Source organism: Sinocyclocheilus rhinocerous, unplaced genomic scaffold (assembly GCF_001515625.1).
Source record: "Sinocyclocheilus rhinocerous isolate Xijiao unplaced genomic scaffold, SAMN03320098_v1.1 scaffold1204, whole genome shotgun sequence".
NCBI lineage: Eukaryota > Metazoa > Chordata > Actinopteri > Cypriniformes > Cyprinidae > Sinocyclocheilus > Sinocyclocheilus rhinocerous.
In genome coordinates, this window is record NW_015654935.1 from 758,484 (window position 1) to 783,905 (window position 25,422).

The 25,422-nt window shown below is 37.9% G+C and overlaps 1 protein-coding gene and 1 pseudogene across 1 annotated transcript in view; both read left to right on the forward strand.

The window, feature by feature from the left end:
- The window catches only part of LOC107717803 (probable assembly chaperone of rpl4), an 86,856-nt gene extending 82,545 nt beyond the window's left edge, over window positions 1-4,311 (forward strand). Inside the window, exon 10 of the mRNA XM_016524672.1 lies at window positions 3,900-4,311. Within this exon, the coding sequence (XP_016380158.1) occupies window positions 3,900-4,094 (195 nt within the window). The 3' untranslated portion in view covers window positions 4,095-4,311. The remainder of the gene's footprint in view (window positions 1-3,899) is intronic.
- A 3,175-nt stretch (window positions 4,312-7,486) lies between these two features.
- Window positions 7,487-16,932, forward strand: LOC107717804 (GTPase IMAP family member 8-like; annotated as a pseudogene).
- The last annotated feature ends 8,490 nt before the right edge of the window (window positions 16,933-25,422 follow it).

Genomic DNA, 25,422 nt, shown 5'->3' on the forward strand with positions numbered 1-25,422 from the left:
AAGCATTGTGGTTTAAAAACAAGTGATTTAAGCCATTGAAACGCAAATAACAGCACTATATGCGCGAGCTGTCTGTTTCTGAGCGTGATTTCTGCAATTGGGTCGGATCCAGGTCGGGTCATATTCACACCTTAAATGAACCATACCAGAGTTCGTTTGGAAGTGGACCGAGACCACCTTTTCAGCTGGGTCTCGGTACGGTTGTTTGGTCCGCACCAGAGTGCGATTGGTGTATTCACACCTGCCAAAAAGGTCCGCACCAAGAGGGGAAACAAACGATTCAATCGAACCAAACAAGACAGGTGTGAATACACCCTAACTCTTATCGGGACTGGAGATCAGGTCTCAGTAATTACAGGGTGGAACTCCAGATGGTGGCTGTTGCTGAGGTAACACATTAGCTGGAGTGCCATCCTCCTCTAGATTGATTAAATAAACACAACTCAGATCTGTGAATCCAAATCACTGGAGCTGTGGCACAAGTGTTTCTCAATTAATTTATTTATTGGCAGAGGGGGTGAGTGGAGTGGTACAGGGTCATTCTCTGTATGCCGTGCTTTTTTTATCCCTGTGGAAAATCATCTCAGTGTATTGCTTCCAGGAGGATTATGTGTTAAGTTTAGAGATATATTTACACAAAATATTGCAAATATTTGAATTTTTATTTTTAAGGCATTTTAATTATTTTCCTATCAGAGGAGACAGGATTTCCCATGTTTGCAGATGCTGTATGTCACCTTACTTAATGAAATTCTGTCAAAAAATCTCTTCTGTCAAAAGATCTCTTGAGTGAAGTCTTTTTTTAAAATCCTTTCTTGCTTTTTCCACAACATCTCTTTCTGTCTGTCTGTTTTTCCATCCATCCCAAGTGTTTCTCAATTAATTAATTTATTGGCAGAGGGGGTGAGTGGAGTGGTACAGGGTCATTCTCTGTATGCCGTGCTTTTTTTTATCCCTGTGGAAAATCATCTCAGTGTATTGCTTCCAGGAGGATTATGTGTTAAGTTTAGAGATATATTTACACAAAATATTGCAAATATTTGAATTTTTATTTTTAAGGCATTTTAATTATTTTCCTATCAGAGGAGACAGGATTTCCCATGTTTGCAGATGCTGTATGTCACCTTACTTAATGAAATTCTGTCAAAAAATCTCTTCTGTCAAAAGATCTCTTGAGTGAAGTCTTTTTTTAAAATCCTTTCTTGCTTTTTCCACAACATCTCTTTCTGTCTGTCTGTTTTTCCATCCATCCATCCATCCATCGTTCTATCTATCTGTCTGTGTCTGTCTGTCTCTGTCTATTTTTCCATCCATCCATCCATCCATCCATCCATCCGTCCGTCCGTCCGTCCGTCCGTCCGTCCCCAGTCTCCAGTGTTTCTATCTATTGTTCTATCTATCATTTCATCCGTCCATATAAACTTTACAAATCTATATACTGTATACATATGCATACTTTGTGTGTATATTTGCACTGAATTTCATTGATTTCATGCAACAATTAAATGCACTGCAGTTAATATTTTTAACAAATAATTTGTTCTGATTTCTGTTTCTCTTTCTCTTCCAAGCACCATCACACAGGCACTCACATATTTTAGTCACTTTTTAGGTGACTAATGCAAGTGAGCTAATGAATGTGCTTCAACCAAATAACATTTAAAATGTTCTTCTTTATTAAAATGCTTTATGTAAGAGACAAAAAAATTACCTATGCTTTTTTTCTGGTTAGTAAAGTGGGTTTTTAATTCTCTGAACCAGGCATGTTACATTTACCTAGAAATGTTTGTTCTTTTGATATAAATTGGTCTATTAATTTGAGTGCTGAACCTGGAATGAAATGTACAGTAACGTTCGCAATGGCCATCCAAGGTAGTTATCCACTCCAGTTATGCATTAACCAGTATATAACAAATTATTCAAAAGACATTTAAATGTTCTGGTCCTGTGAGCCAGTATGAGTTTAATGTCTAAGCGTTGCTTTATCATCACAATTAACCTTGATGTCCGGCAGCGAAATGGCCCTAAAGTACATGCACACACATCAACACTGTTAAAACGCCCTCATGGGTCTCACTAAAGCTTTGTGGCCAATGGTTGTAATGTTTGTGTGTGTGAGTGAGTGTGTGTGTGTGTGAAGGTCAGGTCTGTAGAGCAGGTAGGAGTTTCAGACTCTCCTGAGGTCTTATGATCGGTCCGTAAATGAGATCCCACGAGGCCCAGAGAGCCCTGTCGCCACTCGCTGTTGCTTAGCGACCGTTCCCACGGCTCTGAGGGTGATATAAGGGAGCAACGGGCTGCCCACTGACAGTATGTGTGTATGAGATGACCTGGTTAGTCTGTGAGTGTGAAGGACTCTGTGGTTTCACTCCTGAGGGAGTTAAATAAGGTTCTATGGTGCTAAAACTCATTAAATAAAAAGAAGGAAAGAGAGGAAAGAACAGCAAAGGAGAGGTTGATAAGTTGTGGGGTCACTCCAGCTTTTTAAATGACTGCTCTTTCAAGTATTAATAAGAAATGTGCTTAATTAAAGTCTGGTTGTTAGAATAGACGGAACTTGTGCGTCTGCATGATTACAGTTCACTGAAGAGAGGTCTGAACACCAAACACACTGCTAATACCTCATAAGAAATGACCTTTTAAAGAAAGTGTGCATTAGTCATTCTCACAATGACTATTTCTTAAAGTCGAGGAAGTTTGTACGCTCTCCGCATGGCTTTTTGACGAGGTGCAAGTCTGTCTGACATCTATGCCTTTTTTACCATTGCCGTCATTAGCCGCATTTATATCACATTATTACTGCTGCTTATTAATGTCCGGTTTGCATCTGTCTTTGAGTACTCACTCAAGTAATATTTTAGGAATTTTCATAATTGCTTGTCATTCAAATTAACTATTAATTGCTAAATTATTATTATTATTATTATTTATCTTTCTGTACTACTACTAATGCACTACAGTAAGTAATAACTTGCATTATATAGAAAATACAGTCTTTCTGTATTAATACAGTATTTTTGTGCATTGTGAAATATTTCAGACAATTATGTTAACTTTGAATTTGTCAAATCATGGTGTAATTTCAAGTGTTTCTTGTTGACGTTTTTAATACATTATTATGTTGCAGTCAATGCAGTCTTTATTTGTAAAAAAAAAAAGTTCAAACTCATTATGTTGTGCTTGCTTAATTTTTGCATCTGAATGTATTTGTGCTGAAATTAACTGACTTGTTAAGCTTAATTGATTAAAATGATGCTCATTAATCATGAGTATCCCTTATACTCACATTTGGCAGTGACACTGAACTGAAGCTGTGAAATGTTCTGTTATCAATTGCACTGATTCCCCTGCTGAAACAGGAAGAAATCCCCAGCAAGCTTTTTTATGTTAACCAAAGGGAGAAAGTGTGGGGGCAATATATTGTTTGCCAGTCACATTGAGAATTGCTTTTTTATCGTGTTCTTTCAGGGTATATTTTACAGTGATAAGAGTTGAGACAGTGGGGGGATTGAATTCTCTTCCTCTCCTGGCAAGCACTCGGTCACTTGCTGGACAATTTCCCACTGATGCAGAACTCGCTTCGTTTGTGTTTGGAAAGGAGTCACTAATTTGTGGAATTTGCCAGCTGACTTTGCTGGCACTGGACCTTCTTGAAGAAAGACGGAGGGAGAGAAAGAGAGAGTCCTTGAAAGATGGAGAAAAGAGAAGTTAGATAAGAGAGAAATATATAGGAGAAGAGAGTTTTGATTTAGTGGCGACTTGTTCACACTGCAAAACATGCCAAGCCTTGGAGTCAAAGCTGAGATTTCTCTTTTTACTCTCCAAACAAACTGCCACTATTCCTCTGATAATAATCATAAGATCTGTTTTTTTTCTCACTCTCTTTCCCTAATCTGTAGCTCTATGTGAAGCTGCGCTGTGAGGACGCACCCATGTTTGAGCATACGGAGCAGCTGTTAGCAGAGCTGGGTGGTGAAGAGCATGGGGCTGATGATGATGATGATGATGATGATGAAGCTGGACCGTATTTAGACAACATTGAGGATGATTTTATTCAAAGCAGTGATGATGAAGAAGATGCAATGGATCACTGACTGAACGTTTCTCACTCTTGTTTATTCTAACTGTTTCTATGGACTTGTCCAGTCAGAATATTAAAGTGAAAGCAGATGGCTCAATCTTCAAACAGTCTCCTAGTTTCCTCTGTCTTCTCTCTCCTTCCCAGTTACTTTCCTCCTCCCCTTTCTATTCTAGTTTGATATGCCAGACTAAAGCTGGGATGTATTTTCTGTTCGCCTTGTTTTTTGCATGCTGGGACTGCGAACCATCAGGACATCTGTCACAGTGATCTGGACATTGATCAAGATTGTGTTTCATAATAACTTGTACTGTTTTATAAGTGTTACAAAGCTTTAACAATGTCAAAATAAAAAATAGAAATAAAGGCATTTTAATTCCATAAAACACATACATCCATACAACATTTCATATTATTTTATTTTATTTCTTCTAGTTTTTTTTGTTATTGTTTTGCATAGCTTTGTTTTAGTTTTTTTTACTTCATTTTTTTTTGTAAACAAACAGCTGAATGCCAATATACATGTTTATGCTTATTTGCAATGATGATGATGATGGTGGTGTGAAAACATTGTCTCATTCTAACTTCATTATTACTAAAGATCTTGCATGGATGTAATCAGTCTTAATCCAGAATCTGCACAATGAACCTACTAGCTGGAAGACATTTTTGTTAATGTCATTCCCCTAATGATAAACTGAAGGATCATTTTGGTTATGGCTGTGCAGAAATAGTTTTGTTTATCCTGATGCAGACCCCAGAAATATGGTATAATAGTGCCACCATCACAATACATTATTCTAATGAGCCTTGATGTTTGTTTGTTTTTTCTTTTCCGATGGTGTCTGTCTGTCTTCCAGTCCTCACAGAAAACTGTCCTTATGAACTGCCTCCGTTTTTCCCATCAAATATTTCAGAGACACTAGAACAAGCCTCCTGAGTTCAAACGAGACATTTGGTTTCATTTTATGAATCCTAAGCAAATCTCATAATCTGATCACACGAGACCTGCCAGTTCTCAGCGCTAATGAAGATTCTCAAGTTTTAATTAAGCTTATGGACTTTTAGCTTCTCAGAGATGGAGAGCTTGGATGAAATGTAGTCACATTTTGACTAAACCATCTCTCCTATTTTTTATTTTACAGCAAAGTTTCATGTAACTCTGACATATGCCCATAAAAATGAGCATAATCCCTCTTATACATACACTACAGTTCAGAAGTTTTGGATCAATATGATTTTTTTGAAAGACGCCTCTTATGCCTTCCAAAGCTGCAATGTATTTGATTGATAACACAGTAAAAACAGTAATGTTGTGAAATATTACAATACATTTTTTTTTTCTATTTTAACATATTTTAAAATGTCATTTATTCCTGTGATGGTGAAGCTGAATTTTCAGCAGCCATTACTCCAGTCTCCAGTGTCACATGATCTTTCAGAAATCATTCTAATATGCTGATTTGGTGCTTTTCTTATTATTACCGTCAATGCTGAAAACAGTAAATCTTTACTTCCACTTTTGATCAGTTTAAGACATCCTTATTGAATACAGCTATTAAAAATCTTACAGACCCCAAACCGTCCAGAACAGTATACAGTAGTTTATTATAAAAGTGAAAATTGTGATTACAATATGTCTAGAGACATTATACCGTGTTTGTACTGTATATTGTACAGTTAATTCATGGGAAACAGCGATGAGAAGGGAAATGATAGAAAGCCGAGCATGACTGTATGAATGAGAAACATTTATGCTAAAGCATGTCAAGGTTGAGATATCATATGTGTACTGATAATTCAGTGATATGTTTAATAATTCCTGAAAGACAAATGAATGTGCTGGCTGCAAAATGGATGAAACCTCCTTTTTATTTTGTTCTTATGGAGTGAAGGCCGTTATGGGAAGATTATCAAGATTAAGCTTTGTACTGGTCGTGATTTCAATTATAAAGGCATGTCATCCATTTACCCTCAGGATTTGGCAGCACAAAGCTTAAATGTCATAAGACTTGTCACTTTTTGATCATGACACTGTGTAATGGAACATACTTGAATCAGACAAAACCAGCTGCCGTTTACGCCTTTATATTCAGTTGTCATCACTAAACAAATTAATTTTCACTTTCCAGCAGCTTTCCTGTCAATTTTATGTTTTTTGAGAGAAATGTGATGGCATGCTATGCCTTATGGGTAATATGTTCCCTTGAGTTCTCCTCCTGTTTTGTTGACTCGTCCCCTCATCCATCGAAGGGTCGGTTTTACACTTGGGCTTTTAGAATAATGGAAAGGCACTTAAGATGGCAGCACGATTTCCACCGGGGAGAGCAACATGAGGAAGAACATTTAGAACATGTTAAATTGCGTTATGAAATAGGGCTGTAGAGTAAAAGTGTCAAGGGCAAAGCTACTGTTAAAATCTTTCATCTAAGCTCAGGTTTAATGTCTATTAGGCTCATTCTGAGGTAGGAGTTTTTACTCATCTGGACAGAACTGGGCTGTAATGTGGCTTCTTCCACAAATGCGGTACACTTTGGTGGCCTATGACTTTGATAAAAGCAGTAGAAACACTAACACCATGCTTTTATTCTCTGACCTGTTAGATATGTTTGATAATGTATTATCTAACATAAAATTTACCTAGCATGAAAAGTATCTAGTTTTAGAAACTGTAAAATAGAGGCTTTGGCCTTCGGCTGTATCGGACAATAATTGTTTTTTGACCCCTCAGAACTCAGGCCAAGAAATCACCTTGACCTTGAATCTTTAAATCAATTAATCTCTCCCCAAGTACGGAATCTAGGTGTGATGGTAGACAGTTGCCTCAAGTTTGACAAGCAGATTAGCGCGGTCATTGGGTCCAGCTTTTTCTTTCATCGTTCTCTATCGAAAATCTAATTATTTCTTCCTAAGCGCTCCTTGGAGATTGCTATCCATGCTCTTATTACCTCTAGCCTGGATTATTGCAATTCCCTCTATTTTGGTATATCTAAGTCCCAGTTTATTCTCTGTTGCTTTTAGTTTATAAGAGTGTTCTGTTTTAAAGGGGTCATATGATGTTGCTAAAAAGAACATTATTATAACAACAATATTTTGTTAAAAAAATTAAATAACAGGCATTTATATTGTCACTGTATTAAAGCCAAAGTGAATTATCTGGGAAATATTTACTTTATTTTATTTATATATATTTTTTTATTTTATTCTAACTTGTACAGCACTTTGGTCGGCCTGTGGCCGTTTTTAAATGTGCTTTATAAATAAACTGAACTTGAATAAAATCTAAGCTATATATATATACTGTATATGTGTCACGGTCAAGGTGTGTGGAGGCAGGCAGGATGACGAGGACGACAGGGATTCAAATAAGGATGTTTAATGTAGAGACAACAAGGCAGATACGGGTAGATGAGCCCGGAAGGTGCGTCCTTGCCCCGTAGATACAGAGGGAGGGGCGGAGGGGGACTAGGAGGAGGACAAAGCAGAGAACAGTCCACAGGGGTGTTACAATATGTATATGTATATGTATATATATCACTAGCTGTAAACCAACATTTAGCCCCAACCTAATGCTAGCTTTATTTAGGCTAATTTTGCAACTCTGATACCATTTTTTTTTTACCATTCTAGCCTATTTTTTGCATAAATTAGGGTTCACAAATTCCAAATTTTGGAATTGCAAAAATGTGCTGACATGAAGGAATGCAACATAAAGCAATTTGTATATAATTTAGGCACTTTCGCACAATCGACACTTCCTGAAGGTTTATGAAGGGATGGTTCAACCAAACCAATATATATATATAAATATTCTTTTATGTTCCACAGAAGAAACAAAGTCATAGAGTTTTGGAGCAATATCAGGAGGAGTAAATGATGACAGAATTTAAATTTTTGGATGAACTATCTCTTTTAGCACCATTTGTTGAAAAAAAAAAATATATATATCAGGCCTTATTTTGTATCATACTCGTGGAAAGTGCCATTTGTGGTTTTCCCTGTTACTCGTCACCATCACTGTACAGCCGTGGGCTATATGGAAGATTGAGTAGAAAGGCTGAAGCACATTAATAACAACTCCAATGACTAATGAGAGCTCGGGTGGAATAGGAGATATTTTTGGTTTCGTGTGAGAAACTCCTCTATGGTGTACTGTATAGGGTTTACTGGCTGCACAGCCTAATACGCTAACTAAGTGAACATGCAGCTCATTTAATAAGAGCAGAACTGCATTAAAGTACAAATGTACTTTATAAAGCTCCTTTATAAAACTCAACCATATACTGTACAGGTAATTAATGGTTTTGCTAAGAGGAATGGAGCTTGTGTAGATAAGGCGTTACTGTATGGATCTTAAATATTTTATTCTTGGTGCTCTATCAAAAACAGCAATAGCTTCGTCTTTGCTCCTGGAAGGCATGAGAATGGAATTGAAAAGAGAAAGCGAAAATCTAATTATGCAGTCAAATAAAAGTACTCTTATTAAGCAGAAATTGTTTAAGAGATATTCTTTGTTTTGTTGCAAACAGATAATCACTCTTCAGTATCCACAATCAAATTATGTTGCTGTTGTTTATTCATTGCCTCAAGTTTTTAATTTAAAACTGCGTTTGTTTTCAAGAGAACAGGGTTTTGTTTATAGCTAGGAGTCGAAACATTGATGGTAAGTGTAGATCAACTCTCCTTCAATTCAATTCAGCAAGCCGAAGGCTTCTCTAAGAAGTGAAATAAGTGGTTTTGAGGCTTACGGCGTGCCAAAACCTCTTCAAACTAAAGCGACTAAGTAAGTGGATACAGATTAAACACAGCTGAATTTCAAGTGCATGTCAACCAGATGCCTCCCAAATAATCTGCCTCATCTCTTTGAAGAATTCACATTCGCTGTGTGGGAAAATAATCTCGGAGCAGAGAGGTCCTGGCACAGATTAGCCTCTGGCATATTGCAATCCAAAGAACACAAATAGAGAAGAAGCCAGGCTTTGGAAAGGTTTTCTAGGCAGTTTGTCCTCAGATAAATCTAGATAGAGGGATTGTGGAAGTATAATCCGAGTACCATCATGAGCCCTCCTAACATTCTCCTTATCGGGGCTCAGGCTGCGCACCCACAGAGGCTTTATTTCCTTACAGAATGAGAGACAAACAAATGTGACCAACGTCACTGAGGTAGCGCAGGTTCCAGCCGAGCAGAACTTTCCAATTACCTGATACACAGGCATATAAACAGAGAGTTAGCTCTGTTTAAGCCGGCAAGTTCCTTAGAGATAAAGACAGATTCTAATCTCTGTTATTGTGTTCTTAACCTTCACTTTTCATGTTTTACCAGCAGTAATCCTCCACTGAGACATGCAGATAACAGTGATAATGATGTACGAGCTAAATGCAACTTTAATGGCTTGTACTGACTGAAAAACAAAGGCTCAGATCTTCTGTTTCAAACTAAACGTCGGTCCTGTGTGGCTGAGGGTGTGGTTTCAGAAGTGCTAATTAGATTTATAGACTGAATGGGACCTCTGAGACCATATGAATCATTTGTAATTTGATAGACCCGTGCAGACCTCATATTTACATAAAAAGTTCCAAAATGGAAAAACCACTGGCGAAGTCTGCAAAATGATACTGTTGTGAATCAACACAAAGCTTTTTAAAGCCATCTTTATTCAGAGTGCTGTAAAAGGATTCACTGTACGGTTCCTTTCCACATTATTCTCGCTCTCTTTCTTTCACTCAAGGTCTGTCTTTTCAAGGTTATAAGCAATTTCTGCATTCCCCCTCTAGTTGTGTGAAATCTGATAGGGCCGTATCTGTCCCTGACCGATCTCAGGCGTCAGTGTTGTACATCAAAACAAGACAAGCACTTGCTGACACTGTCCATGAGTCATCCCTTGCGCAACCTCTCTGCCCATTTCTCCTATTCTCTTTTCTGTCTAACATATATATTCATCTTTTGTGATCTCTGTCAAGGGAGAGTGTGAAACGTCTCGGTTACGTATGGTAACCCTCGTTCCATGAAGGGGGGAACGGAGACGTCACGTCGGATGACCGACGAATTGGGATCTCGCTTAGAGAGACCAATCTACTTCTTTTCATTTGAAGACATTTGTTTGAGCGCTGGCGAGTGTAAGTGTGCAGACGTTCCTTGCAATATGAGCATTACATATTTAAAGATAGAATACAGAGACAGAATTTTCAGAGAGATGTAACATTACAGCATGCAAATACATTTAAAAAACATTTAAAACAAAAAAAGAAACTTTGTAACTTAAAATGTAAGACATCTAAATTATAGCATAATACATATACAAATATGTTAAATATAATATTCCTTTTACTATTTTTTTAAACAATCTCTTGTCAATGCATTTTTGTTTTCTTCTAATCTAAATCACATTCAGATTAGTGACTGTTTCCAAGTCAAATAATCAAATCACAGCTATTATGGCCATTATAATCACTAATTCATTACAATATCCAGGAAGGACATGTACAAGGGGTTCTTAATGGATGTATCCATTTAAATTGGTCAATGTAATGGAAATAGAGCCCCTTCTTATCAGACTCCATAAAAGTCCTGAGTCACTTGTTCAGCCTGACTAACCAGTTTTGCTCATATTTGTTGTGCACACAAGAATAATATTCTTCATTTCACTGTCAGCTCTTCTGCTGTGATGAGAACAAAGGTAAAAACCTTTTTCCTTTTTCATCTCACTTATTCATTCTTTCACAGATAGCTAATGGCTTCTGAAAGCTTGTTGAAAAGCGCTGTAAATGTATGGGGTGGTAATCCTGTCATTTTAAAAGCATCATCCATTAGCTTGATCTTGGTCCCACAAAAACACATTAATACAAAGTTGAAGACGGAAGTCATTTTATTAACCTTCTCGTATCATTTAAATGGTGCGGTAACTAATTCAGAATAAAAGTGACATTATTTCTAAATATTTTAGGCAGGGTTATGAATAAGGGAGTGCAGCAGTGGCTACATGTGAAGCAAGTGAATTTGCTAAGTTCCCTGATTAACACATTTAATATCTTGGTGTTTTCTAGCATTTCAAATGGGATTTTTTATTTAAGTAAAGCTTAAATGTAAGTACAAAAATATCTAGATGTATAGACAGCAGGGAACAAGAAATCATGTTTTTAATATTAGGAATGCATTGTCTCTTATTGGCAGGAGTCCAATTTCTCTTTGATTTGAGGATTGTGTTATTGGGAAACAGAGCAGCAGGGAAAACCTCTTTGGCAAACCTAATAACAGGTCGTGCAGAGCCTCATCTAAGGAGAATGGCCCAGTGTGTGAAGATGCATAGAGATTTTGCCGGAAGGCAGGTCACTGTAGTTGATACCCGGGCTGGTGGAAGAACAACCTTGTAAAAGAAACCCCTGAATTTCAAAAACAAGAGATTGTGCTTAGCTTAGCTCATTGTCCTCCTGGGCCCCATGCGGTTCTGCTGATCATACGTGTCAATGCTTTATTCAAAGAAAAACACAGGAGGTCGGCGCAGGAACACCTGGAACTTCTGAGCAAGAGAGTCTGGAATCACACCATAGTTGTGTTCACGTATAAAGACCAGCTACAGGAACAAACTTTAGGAAAGCACATTGGAAGTGAAGGAGAGTCTCTTCTGCTCTGGCTAGTGGAGAAATGTGGACACAGATATCATGTTCTTAATACTGAGAGAGCCACCGTTGCGCAGCTTATTGGGTTACTGGAGAAAATAGACGCAATGGTTGTGGGAAACAGTGGCTGTCATTTTGAAATGGAGAGAAAATGGTTGCATAAGGTAGAAGGAATGATGACGAAGAGATACATGAGAGCAAACCAGAGGAGGAAGATGGTGCAAGAACAATGGGAGACTCCACTTGTACGACAAGGTAAGAACCAGGGGCCGGATTCACATAGAGCTTCTTAAGAACATTCTAAAGAACATACAATTCCTGAAAAGTAGAAAAAGTTCTTGAATATTTTCCTCTTCCCTAACATCTTTTTTTTTCATCTTATTCTAACTAGAAAATTTAAGACAAGGTTATCCCAACTGTAAGAGGTCATTCACAATGGGTTTTTGAGAACATTCTCTTTTCAGGAATTTAAATTCATACATAAGAAATGTTTTTGGGAATACAAAATATTCTTAACTTCATTGTTGATTTAGAAAAAAAAAAAACTAAAATCTTTAATAAGAAGAAAGAATGATTTTATTCTTAATGTTTTGTGAATATGGCCCCAGATAACCATTTTTAAAGGGATAGTTCACTCAAAAACTACAATTCTCTCATTGTTTTCTCTCATTATTATTTCTACCCTCATGTTGTTCCAAATCTCTGTTTGTTCCCCCCATGCAACACAAAAGGAGAAATTCTGAAGAGTATCATGGCTACTTTTTTCCCATTTAATGAAAGTGAATGAGATCAGGTGCTATCGAACTCCAAAATTACAACAACACATCATTATATAGAAAGTGTACATTTTGTATGTTTTCTGAAGTCTAGTGATTCAAACTTTGTGTGAGGAATTAACTGCTGTAGCTTTCAAATTACATATACTGGACTAAAAAAGAAAAGAAATACAGATGCCCAATACCTTTAGTTCTCACTTCTCGACTTGTGACTGACATCTTCTGATGCAAAATGTCTAATAGCACCATATTTGAGTGACAGCAGATTGGAAATTTCTTTTGTGTTTCACAAAAGAATGAAAGAGTTTAGATTGACATGCTGGTAAATGGACGAGGACACAATTATAATTTTTGGTTGAACTATCCTTTTAATCTCAGTTTAGATAAAAAAAAAAAAAAAAAGTTAATAATGTTTTTAATGGATCTTGTTTTTTACCAGGTCACAAACATCTCCACATTTCTAAGATGAGGATGATAATGTTAGGTTTCTGAAGAGCTGGGAAGAGTTCAGCTGGAAACACCATTTTGAGTATGGCATCATTCACCTCGAAGAGAACCACCACATGTGTGAGAAGACAAGGCGAGGTGAACGGGAGACATGTGACGTGGACACTCCAGGCTGGTGGAAGTCTCTCCCAGTGGCTGACATTCCTGAACTGAATAAAGAGGAAATTTTACTCTGCATGACTCTCTGTCCACCAGGACCACACGTGCTTCTGCTGACCCTGCGTGTGAACATGTCATTCACAGCAGCAGAGAAGGAATCAGTGGAGGAGCACGTGAAGCTTCTTGGTGAGAGAGTGTGGGCTCATACCATAGTGCTGTTCACCCGTGGAGATTGTCTGGGGGATGTGACTGTTGAAGAGTTTATTGAGAGTGAAGGGGAGGCTCTACAGTGGCTAGTTGAGAAATGTGGGAACAGATATTACGTCCTCAACAATGAGAACTGGAATGATGGCAGTCAGGTCACAAACCTGCTGGAGAAGACAGAGAAGGTGGTGGCACAAAATAGGGGTCATTATTATGAAATTGACCCTAGACTCTAAAGGAGGTGAAGCAGAAAAGGAAAGCATCAGAAAAGAAAGCAATGGCAAGAGCAAAGAAGCAAAAACAGATGAGGAAGATGAACAGTACAATGAAGGGTAAGATACTGGTTTTACACATTTACACATTCAAGTCACCAAAGTTGAAGCAAGTTTGCAACCCATTTTACTTTCATAATGTGACATTTCTGAGTAAAACATGATATCCAATGAGAAAAAAAAATGCTAAAACAATACTTTAACAGCTATTTGACTGTCCATTCATATTAACAAATAGCTTGTACAGACAGAAGTAACATCAGTGAAAAAGTGAGATCATTACATTTTTTTAAATAGCATGTACTTGATGAATTGTCATATATAAAGAATGCATGTTAAGAATAAATGAAGAATCATTACATTTTCTAAAAAAATAAATGCATTTTTTTAATAACGTGCACAGATGAATCACTCACAATGACATCAAGAATTTTTTTTTTTTCCAATTCAGTTTTAAAAAGTTTTATTATACTATGCAAAGGAACAATGCAAACACAGAACTACAACTTTCCTTCCCCAACATATATAATGATAATAATAATAATAATTTTTATTATTATTATTATTATTATTATTATTTAAAAAACAAACATAAGATTAAATTAGGTGTTCATTTGCTAAAATTGCTGTTACAGTTATCAGTGCAGTGTCTGCTATTGTTATTATTATTCAACATTCCACATTATCTACAGTATTTGTTAACCAAGGGGGCTAGACACACTGAATGTGTCTAGTCATATTAAGTCAAAGTTTATTATATACAGTAACACATTTAAAAGCAAAACGGACCTAAAGTGCTGAAAAAAATAAATAAATAATATATATATATATATATATATATAAGAGAAAAGTAAAATGCTAGTTAAAAAAAGCTGTTACACATATTCTTTATGGCTATACATATTTTAACTGCATAAACACAGTGTTGAAATGTTGATGTTTCCACTGCATTTGCAAAACCCTACACACACCTTTTGGTGGATCTACCTGATTGTGCACATCTGTACTGTTAGTACAAAGTTAGCAACTTAAAAAAGTCAAAGGGATGATCCAGAGGAAGATAAGAGCTACTCTCATTGATAGTATTTCAATACATACAATATTGTGGCAATGGAGGAGGGATACAGAGTTCAAATTGCAAATAGAGTTTATTCTTTTGTGGCTTTTTATGGTCTCAGTTTGTCTTTGAAAAACACTGTTTAATTTTGATGAGAAAGTTTTGGCATCACCATGTCTGCTAAGAGTTCAATGTGCTTCACAGAAACGCTGTGTCATTCGAGCTGCATTATTTATTATGCAGAGATTTTGAATTCAGTCTGAGTGCTGAATTATGGTTTCTGTGGAATCCTGTTCACGGAGAAAAAATTGGAGAAATAAATTGTGAGATATAAATTATGGATCAGAATTGTGAAAAAGGTCAGAATTGTGAGAGAAAACATCACAATTACTCTTTTTATTTTATTTATTTTTTAATTTTTTATTTGTGTTGGAAACAGGCTTCCATAGAAAAAAAAATCAAGGAAGTAAAAATTAAAAGTAAAAAAAGAAAAAGTAAAAATTGAGTTTAAATCTTGCCATTCTAAATTCTGAACTCAGAATTGCAGGAAACAAAGTCTAAATTGTGAGATATAAACTCAGAATTGTGAGAAAAGCCCGAATTGTGACATAAAAACGTGCAATTACCTTTTTTCGTTCAGTGGCGAAAACGGGTTTCCACAGCTTTCAGATTATTCATAGCAATCCCTTTTTTATTTATTTGCTGGGATTGTTGACTCTTGTATTGGAGAGACATGAAGTGAAATTATTGGGGAGCAAGAGGAGGAATGGGATTGATAAACATTGTAGGTCGAGTTTGAACCCATGTCAGCCACATGAGCACCACAGCTCAACGTCTCAAACAGCAAATCCCATTTAGGCAAATCTCCTGACAGAAGTATTGCTTGTCAGATCTGTTCCTACACAATATAATTGTAACGCCTGGATAAATCAGACAGAATTATTTGTTAGGCAATGCAAGTATCGTACAGTTAACTAAACGAAACAGAGGTTTAGTATAAGCTGTAGACCCCGTTCTAAAACGGCGCTGATGGTTTCACTCAGGTGGTTAACTGACTCATTTTCCATAGCTGCATTCTCTGGTTTCTCTAATGGTTTCATTCATCCACTTTAATTCCCTTGTGTCTGTATGCGTGAGTGTGTGTGTATGTTTGTTTGTTAGACTAGTTTGTGTTAGTGTTTAGTTAATAAAACTTTTTTCTGATTCTGTCACTGCTTGCGGATAATGTCGCTTTAATGATTCCTGATCTTATTACATGCTCTAATGCACTATTACTGTAAGAAAGTTATTTTCTATGGCCACGAAAATATCATTATATGAAATATCATGATATGAAATTACACTGAATGTTCACTGGACGAATAGATTAGTTGATGGTAATATTAATTCAGCTAGTTACCACTGGCTGCTGATATAAATAATTGTAATTCATTATAATTAATAGTGGTTATTTATATACATTTCCCTTTTGAGCTAATTTGCTATATAATGTTGTTCCTATAAAGGTGGTGGCTTTTAGTAAAGATCAATTAGTAAACAATCTTTTCATATCTTTTTCTAAAGCGTTTCTCAGAATTTTGTCTAGTGCTGCTGGGTTATGGAGAAGCTGGGAAGAGTTCAACAGGGAACACCATTCTCGGCAGACAGGTGTTCGGGTCAAGAAGAACAGCCCGGTGTGTTCAGAGACATGGAGAGGTGGGAGGACAGCAGGTCAGCATATTAGACACCCCTGGCTGGTGGAAGCATCTGCCCATATAACAAACCCCTGAACTGAATAAAGACGAAATCTCACAGAGTGCATCTCTATCAGTTTCTGGACCAGTCGCTTACATTTTGGTTCTTCGTGCCGACTGTTCCTTTAAAGAGCAGGAACGGAAGGCGATGGAGGATCATTTGAGGCTTCTGGGCTCCATGGTTTGGGATCACAGTATAGTTCTGTTCACTTTTGGGGACCTGCTCGGAGACGGAGCCATTGAGCAGCACATTGAATGTGAGGGAAAAGCTCTGCAGTGGCTTGTTGACAGATGTGGAAACAGGTATCATGTTTTTAATAATAAGGCCAAGGGTGAGAGCCATCAAGTCAGAGATCTGCTGGAAAAGATACAGGGGGTGATTGCGGTTAACAGCAGGTGTGATGACAAGGACATGCAGGTGCTGCAAGAGGTGACAGAGAGGAGAAAGGTGGAGGAAGACAGAGCAAACACCAGACAGAAGATGCAGGGACGAAGAGAGGAAGATGAATCCGATGATGTGTTTGATTACGGTGAAGATGATGAAGTCATTTGGGAGTCGAGAGCGTGGAGATGGACGACAGCCGTATGAGGTGTGAATTTATGAGGGAAAAGTTATAGAGTTCTGGAAATCATTTTCATAATCAGTGCTTTTGTTTTGTTTTCAAGTAGAAATATCTAAACATCCTTAAAACAAGATACAATTATTATTATTATTATTAACAAAAGTATTAATAATATAACCTTTAATATTTACATTTTTATTTATTATTAGAAATTATTATTGGGCTTATTATTAGACTTATTTTCAGAAAACATTTGAAATAATTGTTTCAGTTTTATTTTATATTTTATATTATGCATAATTGCATATCATATCCTATTATGCATAAATCTCAAGTAAATCTGTTACATCAAAGCTTAAATCTAGAAAGAAAAAAAACAGTATGCCAAAGGGATAAGAAAATATATGCATATTTGAAAAATTTAACAATTTACAATTAAAATTTTATGCTGACAGTATATTATAGGACAGTTTTCTTGTTTTAAGCATAAATCTCAATAAATTGTTATATTTATGCTTAAAACAAGAAACTGCTACTTTGCCAAATGGGTAAAAGAAATGTATATAATAAGTAATTAAGTAATAAGTAAATATATATACTTATTACTTTTTTTTTTTTTTTTGCAGTGCATTATTTTTACCTTATTTTTAAAACATTGCTTTTTAAACATTATATGGTTACATTTATATTTCAAAAAGAAATTTTCCAAGCATGCAATATATATCTGAAATGTGTAGAGGGCACTAGTATCTGTTTTTAAAATGCAGAAATGTGGAAATGTCTGTGGAAATATATTCATCTGGAAATCCGCTGCCATATCTTTACTCTCATAATGCACAGACCCCTTAGCGACGAGAATATTTAAATTTGATACATTTGCACAACACATTGCTGCAGGCAAAGTCGCACACATTAAGGAGGAATATGCAAATGAGATGCCACAACACAATATTTCCAGGGAAAAATAAACAAAAATGAACAACCAAACAAATAAATAAATGACAAACAACATCCAAGGGGAAGAACAGCAAGAGGAAGTAATGCTAATGCAAGTTACTGTTGCTAACAATGATGCTGTAATCACTGAAAGACTCTTGTTTCTGCTAGATGAAGTGAATGTCATTAGATGAGGCAGGTTTTAGACAACACGACTTCATATAGCCAACGGCTTTGATACTCCTGTTCATCATTCACTGTTGGGAGGATGCTTGCCTTTCACTCATATTCACATGTACAGATATATAATCATTATGAGTTGTTTCCATATTTTGTCATCTGAAATTTTCAATGTGACTATTTTCATTTTTTTGCTCAAGGATTGTGAACTCTGTGGGCGATTCATCCATGGACAATTCAATCAATCATCACTGGACTATTTGTTAAAGGGCCAATCCTTTCTTCATTTCCAGACCTTCAGATAAGTTATTTTTGTTGTTTTGCTACTGAATTGAATAATACCCTATTATTTGTTTGCTATTCAGTAGATGTTGGTTTCTATGGGAATTTTTAATCAATAAGAGTTGTATTTATTTGTTTTTGTATTTAAAACGTTTTCAGCATTTTGAAACTTTAAAGTGACATTTGGTTTATTGAATTTAATTAGTATGGACTAATTTTATAGTGTTTATTTTCTTTCTTTCTTTGTCATTATAAGCTGCCACAAGTTTTATTACGTTTTATTTTAATAAGGATAAATACCAAAATGTTCATTTTTTGGTAAACAATCCCTTTAATTCTACTAATCACACCAACAACAATAAGTTTGAGCATTTTTTAGACTGTCTCTATACGCAGGCTAGCCTAGGAGTGACCTAATTCTCTTTTAATCATATCCAATATAACAAAAAGTACTGGTTACAGATATTGTCTCACGCTAAAGGATGAAAAGAGGTATCAGAAATGATTGCAAGTAAACGTTTGAAAAGTGAAGAAACTGAAAAGGGCAAAGCTGAGAAATGTCAAGAAAGAGGATGAAAGCTGTGAGAGGGGAACAAAGCAAAGTAACAGAATGAGACTGAATAAAGCCTCGACAGATGACAGAGTTGGTCTTGCAACACTGAGTTGCCCCTTCAAACTGTATCCATTCACTCCCTCTCATGCACACACACAGTGTTTCAAGAAATTACACATGAATAATTCATATTTTCAACTTTACTCACGCCAACTAAGACTGTATAATTAATTGAGGCTTCTTTTAAAGGGAACTGGAATTAGAGAGGGATTGTTTAAGATGGGGGAAAGATATGAGAGGGCAGAGCATGTTTAATACCATAATCATGTAAAGCAGCACTAAGTGGTCATGAAATCAATGATAGGAGGAGAAAAGGCTTCTTGTATTTTTTTTAAATTATTATTATTATTTCTGTGTAAAAGGCTTGGCATGGTCTTCCAATTTGTCACTTGATAATATTTGGCCCATTGCTTGATCTATGTGTGGCTGGTAGATCACACTTTATGCATTTCCAAAACTGTTAGTTTTCATACTCTTCCTATCTCATGCTAATAATTTCACATAATATTTTCCCTAACTATGTACTCAGTATTCACTTAGTATTCATGTCAATAAATAGCAAATAATGTATGCTTAAAATATTCTGGCACAACAAGGGCATCTGCTCTGAATGTCAATGAAACGTCTCGGTTACGTATGTAACCCTCGTTCCCTGAAAGAGGGAACGGAGACGTCACGTCGGATGACCAACAAATTGGGATCTCGCTTAGAGAGACCAATCCACTTCAAGTGTAATCTAAACGAGCCAATGCACATTGGCATGTGATTATTGCATCCAGCTGCCGCTGATCACAGCGTGAGTATAAGTAGGCAGCAGGTGCAGCGCATATTCAGGTTTTCGCTGAGGAGCTGAGCCGGTGACCCGGCTGCTCAGCGGTAGTACAGCAGCTGTGGCGACGGGACGTGACATCTCCGTTCCCTCCTTCAGAGAACGAGGGTTACATACGTAACCGAGACGTTCCCTTTCATTTGGTCACTCTCGACGTCACGTCGGATGATCGACGAATTGGGATCCCTACCAAAGTGCCACAGATACTGCCCCTTCCAGTGTCCTGTGGAAGCCTCCTGCGCCCCTTCTTTTTGGCGTAGGCCGGGGCTTACCACAAGAAGACCAGTTACTGCTGCTATGGCACTACCCACTCAGTAAGACTGGATAACACTGGGAAAACGTGCCCGTTCCACTTGGAACCGGAACGCTGCGGAAGCCCATCCTTCCTGAAGGAATTTTCAGAAGCACTTACACATATGAACAACCATCTAGGAGTATATGGAAGATTAGAGGTGATTGTAACCCTCTTGGAAAATAGCAGGAAGTCTGCCGGGGAAACACGGACTCTGAGGCTATACCGTGGACTTTACACATATGGGATCCACTTAGGTCTCTACATATGGAACCCAGCACTCTACCGGTTCTCACGGATTCATCGAGTGAGGGCCGGACGCTCCGCCACGTCTGGCTGCCGAAGTGATGGAGGAGCTCGACAGGGTCTACGATATGGACTCTCTGGAGCGATTTTAGCAAACTGACCCGAAGCCGGAGCCTCTCAATGCTTCTACCCGTTTGAGGTGAGAACACAGGAGGATACCGGCTCCACACGAAGGCTATAGAATCTAGCGAACGTGTTGGGGGTCGCCCAGCCCGCAGCTCTACAAATATTTGCCAGTGAGGCGCCACGAGCCCAGGAGGATGTAACACTTCTAGTAGAGTGAGCTCGCAACCTGAATGGGTAGGGCACACCCTGTGCCTGATAAGCCAGGGTGATGGCACCCACTATCCAGTGGGTCATCCTCTGCTTAGAGACGGAATTCCCCTTCTGCTGGCCTCCATGACAGATAAAGAGCTGGTCTGAGGTCCTGAAGCTTTGCGTCCTGTCTACGTAGCATCTCAATGCTCGGACGGGACAATGCAAAGCTAGGGCTGGGTCTGCCTCCTCCGGGGACAGCGGTTGCAGGCTCACCACCTGATCCTTGAAGGGAGTAGTGGGAACCTTGGGCACATAGCCGGGGCCTCAGGATTACCTGGGAGTCAGCCGGCCCAAACTCTAGGCACGAATCGTTGACCGAAAATGCGTGCAGGTCCCCTACCCTCTTGATGGAGGCCAATGCAAGCAGGAGCAGTTTTAATTGAATGAAACTTCAGCTCGACTGTCTGCAAAGGCTCAAATGGGCCCTGCCTCTCACCACTAAAGAACCTGATGATCAGGTCATGCTTCCCCACCGACTTCCCTTCCATGGGGTCGTGGTTGGCAGCAATCATAGCCACATAGACTTTAAGGGTGGAGGGAGACAGCCTTCGCTCCAATCCCTGCTGCAGAAAGGACAGCACGACTCTGATCGGACATTTCCGGAGGTCTTCTCAGTGAGAAGAGCACCATTCGACGAACAGGTTCCATTTCAAGGCGTAAGCGTGTCTCGTAGACGGTGCTCTTGCCGAAGTGATCTGTGCAAGAAGGCTCACTGGGGGAAACGCATACTTGCGAAGGCCCCTCGACTAGCTGTGTGCCAGTGCGTCCGTGCCGAAAGTTCCCTCGGTCAGGGAGTAGAACAACTGGCAGTGAGAGGTTTCTGGAGAGGCAAACAGGTCTACCTGAGCATCTCCGAAACGACTCAGAATCTTCCTCTCCAGAAAGCTCCGGCTCACGCTCCGATGCAGCGATCGACATCCGGTCGTCGGGAGGAGCGCCAAAGGATACTGCTGGTATGCTCCTTGTAGTGGGCCCAGCACGTTCCATTGGCAGCTCAACTGGTTGCAGAGTGTAAGAGGAGCAATGGTCCCCCGAGGGTTGGTTCCCTGGAGGGTTTACCATCACTGTTACCCTCAGACCGCCCGTGCTACTGCCTGAAGTAGCCCCCGCCTGACTGCCGCCACGATGAGAACTAGATCAAGGCAGAGTCAACGGAGCTCCGCCCCTTTGAGGTAACGGAGCTTGGCCCGCGAATGTAACTCATTATTTATCAATTTCACACATTTTCAGTTACAATCAATACTATTTAAAAACTGCAAGAATGATATTGCTTATATACTGTACAACAAAACAGTTTAATTAAGAAGTTAATATTAGACACAATATTGCAAGTTACTTTTCTGTTTAATTCAAATATATTTGCAACCAACAACAAATCAAAATGTCTTAATCCTGAGTGAATCAGTGTTTTAAACGAATCGGTTGAGTGAATGATTAATTGACTCACTCATAATACAGCGACTATGACTATGAGTGAGTACTACTTTAAATAAGTAATTACTTTATGACCATTAAAGTAGTATGAATGTGTGTTGTATTAATGTAGTCTGGACGTACTACATTTGTCATGTTGTCATTGTCATGTGACCTACTGTACTAGCATCAGTTGTGTCACTTCACTGCTATTCATACAGTAAATCCTCTTCCGTGGCCTCATGGGATAATAAAGTGTCTATTGGATGCTAACTTTAGAATCTGGCCTCAGGTGGTAAGTCATTTATTTTCGCTTACTGTTTCATGAATACTGACATACTGAATTTGACGGACATTATGAATTCCGATATACTACTTTATTCACATACTGTTTTTTGCCTACTACATTATATAGTATGAAAGTAGGCTATGCATATTGGAATGCAGCCAGTGACTTGTTGCCACCTGCTCGGCAATCAAATTTGAGCAGTTTAAAGTTAAAGCCATTTTAAAGCTAAGATATTTTCCACATCGGCTTATTTTTCTTGGTGTGTGTTCACATATAGTTTTGTCTATTATTGCACATCCTTCATAATCTTACCATACAGTATGTCTAGTGAATTATGGCTTATGTTATGTACCTCTAGTTTAATTGTATCTGAATTATAGGCTATATTTAACTGACACAAGAATTGTCTGCTGACACGTAAAGGTGGCTGAAGCCAAATTTCATGTTGCATTCTGAAACGAAACTGTGTCAAACATCGAAGCTCTGACAGGAGGATTTGCTCCGTCTCTTCTCTCCGCAGGAAAGCTCTTCTAAGTAACCAGCAGCAGCAGGTGAGGAGTGCAGGAGAGCTGATGCTCGGAGAACTTTACTGACAAGTCTTTGGTTTGACTCCAGCCCCCTGGAGAATCTCTGTCACAGATACACCTCGACAAAAACACAAAAATTCCGCCACTGGCTCTTTCATGCATGTGAATGGTCAGTGCAGTTTTGAAAACCAATTATTATCAACCAGTCATCCATCACAAGCCAAGCTCGATATAGAAAAAAAATTGACCAATCTCTTGCTGCGTGTTAGATATCAAATTATAATGTAACTTATCTTAGACAGTTTACAATACAACTGAGCACCATTTTAATCCAAAGGCAGAGTGTTATGGCAGTATTACAACTGTAATGTTTTCTGCTGGTTGGAGACTTGTTTTTACAGACTGGGAATGTTGTGGCCATCTGTCTTTCTCTTTACAAGACATAAACATCACTGTCCTCAATGTATTTTCCATTTGTTTGGATGTAACAGCCTTTAAATTACATTAGGATAAGTAGCCTAGACAAGGTGTTCAAACACACATGCTTCAATAAAAATATGAGGAATATACACTGAAGAAGTTTTTGCTGTAAATTTCATATCCGGCTCTGTCAGATGATGACAGTGGCCTTTCTCATGAATGTAGAATGTACCATATTTGTTTTATGCTCTCATTCCAAGCCAATGCATATTTTACGGAAATCGGAATCCAATGGCAAGTTGAAATTGACAGATACAATAAACATCTCTCACCTTTCACATTTTGTGACAGCATGAAATTGTATGTCGGTATCGCTCTATGACAGAATATGAAAATAAGACTTCACTATCATATTTTCTCTCCAGTAAACTCCATATTCTTTGTGTAATGTGTTATTTACCATTCAGCCAATAACCATGAGTGCATTACAGGACAATGACCAATCCCTCTGGGAATAAAGGCACCAGCGAGCACATCACTGTTCGTAGAACCAGCAATTTAATCATTTTTGTAGCCGCTGAAACATCCGTCCGCACATATTTAGCTTCAGGCCCCACACAGCTCATTTTTTATCTCTGCAGAGACCCAGACAACCTCCAATTAATCCAAATATTAGTGTTTAATTAGAACTGGGGGAAGAATGAATATTTTAAGGATTAAAGGATTACGGCGCGTGTGTCATCACAACAACCGGATAACTAAATCGACAAAGTGCATTAGGCAGGCAGTAGTGCTATCTTAAGGCGGAAACTGCATCAAAGAGTTAATTACCAAGCTAATCATGGCAGCTCCCAAAAGGATTAGAAAACCTAATCGTAAATCTTCCTTAAAATTAAAATCCAATACCAGCTAAATGAAAAGTGGAGTGAAAACTCTTCCTTTTTTGTTTAACTATTAACTTGAAACATTAATATGCAGGATTACGCGGCTTACAGTCTACTGTGTGTCTGAATGCTTACATATTTCCAGTGTTATTCTATCTTAAACAAACGGTATTTTTTTCTGTCTGGCTGTCTCATTATCAGATCTTCACATGTCTATCTCCTCTCCACCTCTAATCAATGAAACACTAATGGTCGCTCATCAGCTCACAGTAAATATCAATTACTGCCAGCAGGGCTGAAAAACAAGGAAATTAGTTGGTTGGTCCTGCAGGAGTGTCAATTACCACATGGCTTGATAAATGATTTTGAACAATGTCAGTGCCCATACCTTGTACAATTGCTGTACCGTTTTTGTGGTATGTTGTACCTTGTATGTGCTGTCCCCTTTTCCCCCCCAGTTCTGGTCGTTATCTACTTTATACCCCCCTTTATATTTTTTAATTATTACAGATCCCTAATTTCAGGTTTGGAATTTTGGAAAATATATAATGGGGCATTTTTCATTAACAAAGGGCATTAAGTGTTTATTTACATAAGTGCAAGTGTTTCATTAAATATTTTTGTTAAATTCCTTTTAGACAAAAGGGTCTTAACTGAAAAAGCAGACATTTTCTGTGAAGTGTATATTATTTATACCTTCAATAGCTTTGAGCAAACAACTGAGAATATGTTTACTGATAAGGACAATGGAAAGTCTTAGTTTTTATGCCAGTGCCTTTGAGTCTGGCTGTATTAGATTGTATTGTAGCATCAAACATCCGATTCTATGGTTGTGTTGTTGCTTTTCCTCTTTCAATTACTGTTAAATTTTAATGTGCTTGGTTATCGCCATTGTTTGAACTGTCTTCATGGACACTGATTGGTTTCTTGAGGGTTAATAGGTTTCAATGTCCTCAGTATCCTCAGGCCAAATGAAAGCTCTTAGGATTCATTCTCATTTCAGATTGCCATTATTTCTACACATCAGATGAAATCAGCAGTTATAAAAGCCTCCAAGTAATACTAATAACTGTGATTATAATATGTGATGTGAAATAGGGTAATGAATCTGTTTCACAGCTGAGTGTTTAAAATATCCGTTTTACTCAATATCTGTCACTATCTCATTCTCAGGCGGACCAATACAGTGCTTTTCATAAAAGATTTACTCAGCGTTGCTCTTTCAAA